The sequence below is a fragment of the Notolabrus celidotus genome, chromosome 1 (genome assembly GCF_009762535.1).
Source record: "Notolabrus celidotus isolate fNotCel1 chromosome 1, fNotCel1.pri, whole genome shotgun sequence".
Taxonomy (NCBI): Eukaryota; Metazoa; Chordata; class Actinopteri; order Labriformes; family Labridae; genus Notolabrus; species Notolabrus celidotus.
The window spans coordinates 28,243,629-28,252,153 of record NC_048272.1 but is presented as its reverse complement, the minus strand read 5'-3'; the positions used below and the strand labels follow the sequence as shown (position 1 = coordinate 28,252,153).

At 40.2% G+C, this 8,525-nt stretch overlaps 1 protein-coding gene across 1 annotated transcript; it reads left to right on the top strand.

Annotated features, from left to right (window-relative positions):
- Positions 1 to 3,753: 3,753 nt before the first annotated feature.
- On the top strand, positions 3,754 to 7,869 carry gata1a (GATA binding protein 1a). The gene is made up of 6 exons (XM_034689259.1): positions 3,754 to 3,865; positions 5,292 to 5,503; positions 5,600 to 6,097; positions 6,731 to 6,876; positions 6,981 to 7,106; positions 7,202 to 7,869. The coding sequence occupies exons 2-6, from the start codon at positions 5,293 to 5,295 to the stop codon at positions 7,487 to 7,489; spliced, it is 1,269 nt and encodes a 422-aa protein (XP_034545150.1). The 5' UTR covers positions 3,754 to 3,865; position 5,292; the 3' UTR covers positions 7,490 to 7,869.
- The last annotated feature ends 656 nt before the right edge of the window (positions 7,870 to 8,525 follow it).

Here is an 8,525-nt window from a genome sequence, read left to right as displayed (position 1 = left end):
TGGCCACTAGGAGGCAGAATGTGCCAGTGGGGTTTCATTTCTTTTTGAGGACCTTGCTGTTGGACCCTCAGGTGGCGGCGTCTAAACCTTTAGTGATTCACTTTGTCTCACAAAGTCGTTTACACTTATGTGAAGTTGTGATATTGTTTTCTGGAAATAACCCCTGTATTCACATCTAAATGAAAGAAAGCATTAATATAAAACTACAGAACAAAACAGCAGAAGTTTGAATATTTGTATTCTCATACATTTATTTGTGATGTTTTAAATCTACTCATTTTTGCCTCCTAAAAAACACATGTATGCCACATATTCTGTGTACTGTACATATAAAAATAAAGCTTTAAATTATTTGACTTTCTGTCTACTACCCTTTATCACATCCCACCTAGACACCCAGCCATAAAAATAAATACTGTGCTGGGTTAAAATCCATAAGACTGTGATTCTTCAGATGTAACTCAATGTATCTGGGGTTTTTTTTCATTGAGGAGCTAGAAAAAGCTGATTCAGGGATGATATGATACTATTGGAAAGAAAATGTATGTTTACTTATTTTTTTATTTTTGAGCTACTTAGTTAGAAATAAAAGGTGAGATGTTGAAGGGTTGGTTGATAAACCACAATAAGATTCAGATTAAGAAGTGCAGATACAAAAACAGGCAGTTACATACATAATTAATAAAGTCAAAGCAAACAATTATCTGATTTATTTATTTTTTAAGTTGTGTGTAGAGACTTTTAGAAGTATAGCAGGATACTGAGATTACATGAAATCTGTAATCAAACAAACAAGGTGAAGTCACGATATCATGACCCCAGTTTTGCTTTCTAATTCACCTGACTTTATTTTCATTGCAGAAGTACACTCATACTCTGCCGGATACACTCATCTTGTGCAGATCAGATGTGTCTGCTAAGAAAGGAACATAGTTACTCTTTGTTGACTTAAAATGAAAGTTAGAGTAGAAAGCTAAAGAACACTTAAGAGTGTATGAGTTTGTGTGTGTGTGTGTGTGTGAGTGAGAGAGAGAGAGAGAGAGAGAGAGAGAGAGAGAGAGAGAGAGAGAGAGAGAGAGAGAGAGAGAGAGAGAGAGAGAGAGAGAGAGAGAGAGAGAGCTCTCCTGGGTATGTTACTGCTGCTCTGTGCAGCAGAGATAAGACCAGTGCCTACACAGAAGACTGTTTCTTGGGAATTAAAAAGCTGCACCCAGAGTCCACTGTTGACACACAACACCACCCGTCATCATACTACAACAAGGTCACAACACCTCTCAACTGTCCAAGAAGTAGTCCCAGAATCAACTCCAACTGCTTCTGACGAGATACTGTCAACAGAGCAGACATTTTGTGCATTTGTTTGTGAGTCCAGTATGTGTGTATGGGGTTTATGAGTTACATGGCATGACCACAGACATGCTGCAATGTCCTGTAGGTCTGTGTACTCCTCTGCTGCTGTATGACAGTGAGCAGCGGGCCTGTAATTCCTGGCCTCCTCCTTATCTTGATAACTTCTTATCAAAGCATAGCAGCCCGCTCTCACAGCGGCAGCAGCCACATCCCTGCCCAGCTGTCCACATTGCCACACAGACCTCCTTTGACTGCTAATGTCACTTTCATTCACACTGACTGCAATTAGATTTTCATACTAATCCCCCAAAGAGAAATCTCTCTTGAAAGCAAGTGAAGAAAGGGCTTAACTTGTATGGATATCACGATAAATAAGCACCCTCAGCCACAGATTTCCCCATATCCTTTTCATAGCTATGGCAAAGTATAATCTACCAAGAGTGCACTGGCTGAAAACCAGCTACAGAACCTACAGGATGCCAGCCTGTCAGAAACATTAACACCTTTTAATCCACATCACTTAGGAACCTTATTAGGCCTTCCCACTGAGACATCAATACCAACAACAAGCCCATATCCATGAACCAGTATTAAGATGATCAGTATCGGGGATGTCATAACTTAACAACCTTATCTTATCTGCCCTGCCGATTCCTGCCATCCTTAAACAGTCTGCCAAGGACGGTGAAAAGAAAACATGCATAAAACTTCCTTGTTGAAACACTGTACATTGTACAACATTGTTTTGCAATGATATACCTCCACCAGACTGATGTAAGATTTTGTGCTCTAAGGGTCTACATAAGTATAGCTATGGATTTGGAAACATTGAAGTAATGAATCCTCGATGGAATCTAAAATATGAGGGTTTACTTTTTCAGGTTTAACAGAAGTCCTCTTATGTTTCATTCAACACATGGATGACACTAAAAGTCTGATTTGTGTAATAAATGTTGGACATGTTAAATATAAATCCACACCCTTCATATTCAGTAAGATCTACACATGACATTAAGGGATTCTGAATCGGGAAGCCAATTTAAAAGCGGAATTAAAATGGCCCCTTATCACCACACTATCACACCAAAGCCTTTGTTAAGACATTCATTACTGCTCTTCAGAGACAGATCACACAATTAGAATATTTATTTTCACTACCACAACTGATCTTCATGAAATATTATTTTATATGTGGAGTAGGGTCCTATATCCTCCTCAAACAGACTTCAGTTTATTTAATTGCAGCAATATTGGAGAGGAGATTCTAATTGGCTCAGTTTCCTGATACCCGTCTGTAAAAACTTCAGTGAAACTTTGACGTTTCCGATCTTCACTATATTTTGCAGCTTGTCTCAGTTAGAAGTTCCACTTGCTATATGAAAAGTGGAAAACAGTTTAGGGAAATAGATGACTTAAGAAACATTTTCTGCTTGGGTTATTTTTGACTAATGCAACCATTTGCATCTATAATCCCTTATGCTGATATCATTTTACTATAACTGCTGTGGGTTTTTAAGTGACAGAAAAAAGGCCCATTGTTGCAAATAAACGGAGGCCTCAATTCATCCCAACTGTTTTTCTCCTCTGATTTACCTGAAAACTGTAAATGAACAAAGAGAGAGGAAAGTTGGGGAACTGCTTTGACTATCAAATGACAGGGACAGTGTCGGACTTGTGCAGGGCCAGGACGTGTCCAGACCATATCTCTCCCCCATGATTGCAGCACCTTTCCCAATTTGCATTACTGTGTTCCACTCTAAGCTTTGCTGGACCACAAAGAAATTGAGTCTTTGCATTTTATATTTGCTTTGTTCAAATGTTCGTGCACTTTTTTCCATGCAGGCTCACTCTTATCAGAGGCTATATGCACATTTTATCAACAGACAAAAACCCATCCTGCATGCTTTCTGTCCTGCATGGGACAGCATTATGATGTCCTTCATAATAAATGACATTTCTACATGTCTCTGTGACAAAGTCTGCCTGCGATTTGTCTCTGTCATATCTACTTCAGTGTTGGTTAATGGCCAAATATTGGATCTGATATGTGATGCTTTTTCTGTTGAAATCTTAATTTTGGAGCATATTATTAATAGCACTCAGAGTCACAAAAGAAGAGGAACCTGCACGATTTGAGGTTGACATTCACCTCCAGGGTCTTCACTTTGACCTGGTCGCTTTAGATTCAAAAAGTCTTTGACAGGACACTCAATATTTATACTATCTCTACATATATTAAAGTCAGACATTATCAAATATTCAGATTAGTAATGTTATATCTGCCCTCATACTTGTTTTTCTCTCTGAACCAAAGAGGTGTGTCTTTTAAAAAGTTGTCCCCAACCCCTCCCACGAACCGTCTCTTAACCCTAAACTTCACTGGGGGTTGGAGAAGTAGCTCTTGTAGCCATCAGCCTATACCGAGGTAACCACTTGAACTTCGCCGCCTACTCGGTATCATACGTTAAATCCAGGGTCCTTTTGATTCCATCTGTCATCTGTGACATCCACACAGGTAGGTGACCCCTCGGCTCTTCTCTGCTGCTGCTCTTATTCGTCTGTAGACAAATATATATTGATATTTATATTATATATTATATATTTGCCTCTGAACATTAAATATCACCTCAAGGTATCTATTGTTTGATTGACTGTGACTTGTGCTCTTATTTTCAGTATGTATTCAGTCCCATAATTATTACCATTGGATATATAACTGAGTGATAAAGTTAATTTAATTAGCTATTAATATTATTATCATTCTGAGTGTCCTGGAGCCAAACTAATTCATAATATGAGAGTGTCTTTCACATCAACGTGTGATATAAGAGTAAAAACATCTTTCTCACTGAAGGTGAAGGAGCTTGTATCTGAAAAGCAATTGAAACGGGTTAAATCTATCTAAATGTAGTTATTGCTGCCTGTTGTTTCTCTCGTAGTCATGCTGCCCCACTCTTTGCTTTTACATTCACAGACATAGTCTGGCAGATTTCTATTAATCAGATGAGATTAGGGTCACATAGTATTGGTGGAGCTGGATATATTTAGCTGTATAGTAATGCTGTCTATCAGATTTTCTCAGACTTTATCAGACACTATCAGCCTCTTCTCTTCCTCTTCTCCTTCCTCTAAAGATATGGAATGAGTGCGGCGTGTTATTGCAGCTCATAATATTGATGTGACGCTCTCTGCTTTTTGAGTTCAAACAGTCTGTAAAGCAGTTTTGGGACATTTGAAAGGGCTGCAGATTGGCTTTTCAGCCAAAGGGGCTAAACATTTTGAACAACTTTGAGTTATTTGTATAGAAAAATAGATGTGAATATAATTCTATTAGAACAAGAAACAAAACAACATAAAACGTATGTGGAAGTATCTTAACTTCTTCTAGGCAGTTTTACACTCAGACTTAAGCAAATCTGCAATTGTATTCCGTTCACTTGCTTTTATTTTAGTTGGGGTGTTGTGTCTCACCCCTCAGGGCGTCCCCGAGGGCTCGTCTTTTGCATTCTTCTAGTTGGCACGCCTACGATGAAAGGCCACTGAGTAACCGTTTGGTCAATGGCTGCATCACTACACTTTTAGATCCATTTATTTTTAGTTTTCACTTTCAGCCACTGTGAAACTTCCTTTTCCTAGAAAAGGAAGTTTAAAGAAGCATGCTGTCGAGAGATCATGTCCTTAATAAGTTCAAAATACTTGGTATTTTGACGTGAAGAGGGCTGATAATGTATCTGCCTCTGTCTAAGTAACAGTAAATCAGAAAGAGTTGAGCTGGTTGAGACACTTATTTCCTGGCAAGGACAAAATACAGAATATGATTTCAGCTTTCAGTTTTTGCACAATAATGCCAACAGTTTGTATTTGATGCAAATATCAAAGGAGCTGTAGATTTCTTGCAACCCAGTGATGGTAGTGCTTAAGTTTGAGGTGTGTTTTGTCAGCATGGAGGATTCATCTGAACAGTCCCACTGGGTGTCCCCGGCTCTGCTGAGCTCTGACCCTCTTGCCGCTTTCTCCTCTGAGCCTGGCCTGCTGCCTCCAGGGGAGGATGGAGAGGTGTTCTTCTCTAGCCAGGACTCAGACTACTCCAGCCTGCCCTCCTTCTTCAACCCCAGTCACAGCCGAGCACCATCCACCTACAGACACGGCTCAGGTCAGTGCTCCCAGCCACTGTTACCCATCATATCCATCTTTGCAGACATCTTCTAAATCATCTCAGTTTACTTACTCCCTCCTGTTTTTTCCAAAGTTCGACAGGTGTTCACCTCGCCAAGCCTCCTCAGTAACTTTCCGCTACTGGACGGGTCAGGGAGCCACTCCCTGAGCTCGTCATACAATGCCCCCTCCTCCACCTGGAGCAGCAGCCCCCTCACCAAGACCACGCTTCACTCACACACCCCTACCTCCCTCTATACCCCTGGCATCTCCTCCTTCAACACCCCCAGAGACGGATACTCTTCTCCGAGCAGAGAGGGCAGGGAGAGTCCCAGGATGCAGGAGGTCCTAAAGGCTGAGCGCCTGAGCCCACTGGGGGGGTCCAGTAGTAGTTTTCTGAATCTCACACCTGCTGCAGGTAGTGTGTACACCTCCTCACCCCACTCCCACCCACATATGCTGAGCCCCTACAACTCGTACATGACAGGTCCACAAGAGTACAACTCTGCTGCTCTGTACTCAAGCCCTGGAGCATGGATCAGCCCCTCGTTCTCCCCCAAGCTCCACAATAAAATGAGGATATCCACTCCAGGTAGGAATTGTATTTCATGAGATCTTTAATTTAATAAATATCATACCAGTCAATACTCTAAAAATATAATTTTAAGATAGGAATTTCAAATGAAATTTCATCACAAGATGGAGTTTCCTAGTTGCAGCTGATGGATACAAAGTCAAATTCCAAGAAGAAAGACTCTGTAGTGGAGAAGTGTGTTCTGTCAGGCTAGAAAATGAAATTGGAACATTTCTAACATTTCATGTTTTGCAACAATTTTGTTATGTTGTAAATGGATTTTTTTGCTCAGGACCACCTTGAATATGAGATTGTACATCACAAGAGGTCTATCTTAATGAAATGGATTGAAACGTTACATGTTTGAAAGCTTCAGAAAAGAAAATAAGCAGCCAACATGTGTGCAGCTGAAACTTTCTTATGATTTGAACTGAACCAAAATTCCACATTTAATATAAAAAAGAACATGATTTCAATTTGCTTTATTGGCATGAACAAAGACATGTTGTTGCCAAAGCACATAAGATAAGTCTCCAAATACTGGCTGACTTATTTCTAGGAGATTTTCTTTTCAAATGTACACATAGAATTTCTTTACCAAAGCAAACTGCTTCATGGATAATAAAAATGGTATACTCTTAATTTAATCAGAGGCCAGAGAGTGCGTTAACTGTGGAGCCACAGCTACCCCTCTATGGCGGCGGGATGGTACTGGCCACTACCTGTGTAATGCCTGTGGACTGTACCACAAGATGAACGGCCAAAACAGACCTCTAATCCGACCCAAGAAGAGACTGGTATGATCCACTAACAATATTTTCACTTTGTGAAGTACACAACACAAAACAAACAATATGTCAACCAGCTCAAAGACGTCAATTATTTATTTTCTTTGTTTCAGATTGTCAGCAAGCGGGCTGGAACACTTTGTGCCAACTGTCACACAAGCACAACAACACTGTGGAGACGCAATGCCAATGGAGAACCCGTGTGTAATGCATGTGGACTCTACTTCAAACTGCATAATGTGAGACAGTCATCTGCATAAAAATCACCACTTTGTTCTTCCTCTCCAAATTCTCGCCCTCATTTCCTCATAACCTTATGTCTGTCTGTTCTCAGATAAACCGCCCTCTTACCATGAAGAAGGACGGCATTCAAACACGTAACAGAAAAGTGTCCAACAAGAACAAGAAGAGCAAGAAGGCAGCCATGCTGGAACAATACTCAGATATGACTCAGCAACACGCCTTGGACGGCAATGGAGGCCCCTTTTCTCTTGGCCCTGGGACTCTCCTCACCTATAGCCATACACCTCACCTCATCCAGACAGCATCATCCCTGCATCCCTCTGCCTCTTTACCCTACACACACCATCTCAACACTGGCATGATGCCCACTCTGGTGTGAAACAACAAAACAGGCACTTGAAAGCTGTGTATGTTTTGGGAAGTATTACGCCTGCTTCCTTGACAGTTATTTGTGTGAAGTTGTACATATGTGTTCCTGTAATGACTCATGTGAATAAGGTTTTCTTTAAACTGTCACTATATTTCAGGGAGAAGCACCAAATCTGTAGATGTTATCAAGTGCTTGATGTCAGAAAGAATATTGTCTTAGGTGTAGACACAAATGCAAATCTGATTTGACTTCTATCCGAGTCTTAATCCTTCTTATGATGTACTTTGTTTTTTGGGCTTACACAGGTCTCTTTTGTATTAAAAAAGATAACATTACGATGTTGAAACTGTCAAAAAAAAAAAGGAAATAAAATGTGAGACTTTTATTTTGCTGGAGTTTCTGGTGTCATTTGAATTTTAAGTGTATCTGTTCTGCTCAGTCAGCTGACCACAGTAACACCTCTTGAGTGGTGTTATTGTCCTCCCCTGCTCAGGTAGAATAGTCTCTTTGTGCAGGCAGTGCTCTGCTTTGACAGTGTAATTGTACATGTATGCAAATCTTCTATTCTGCAGAAGAAGCAAACATTCAACTCAAGTGCAGTACTTAGGAAAGGGTTTTATATCTCAACAAGCACTGCTAGCTGTCAGAAGACAGGGCTTTCATTTTGAATGTACACACAGGGTTATTTTTGTTACTCATTACGTCTCTGAGGTTGTGAAGGGAAATTGAGTTCTGCATAAAAATTCCACTCTCATGCTTGAATGCAAAATGTCAGACGGTACAGGGAACTTAGTGACAAAAAAGGCTGATATGATAGGTTTCATGATATCTAAGTTCCTAACAGTTGATTTATTAGTCCCAAATCTGGCCAGAGACCCAGCTTTAAGAAAGCAGAACTTTCATGGATTTCTGATTGTGTCAGGAGATTAAATACTGATGGGCGATGAAAGCCATCATTATGGATGTATGGATAGTAAACACTGATGGGTGTACACAAGTCAAGTAAAAAATAAGAATGAGCATCATTCACCAAACATTCATAAGA

Bases quoted from the DNA above. Each gene is read 5' to 3' on its own strand.
- gata1a (XM_034689259.1), top strand. From the start codon at position 5,293: ATGGAGGATTCATCTGAACAGTCCCACTGGGTGTCCCCGGCTCTGCTG. The intron at 5,504-5,599 runs GTCAGTGCTCCC...TTTTTTCCAAAG, and splicing joins CACCTACAGACACGGCTCAG to TTCGACAGGTGTTCACCTCG. The intron at 6,877-6,980 runs GTATGATCCACT...TCTTTGTTTCAG, and splicing joins TCCGACCCAAGAAGAGACTG to ATTGTCAGCAAGCGGGCTGG.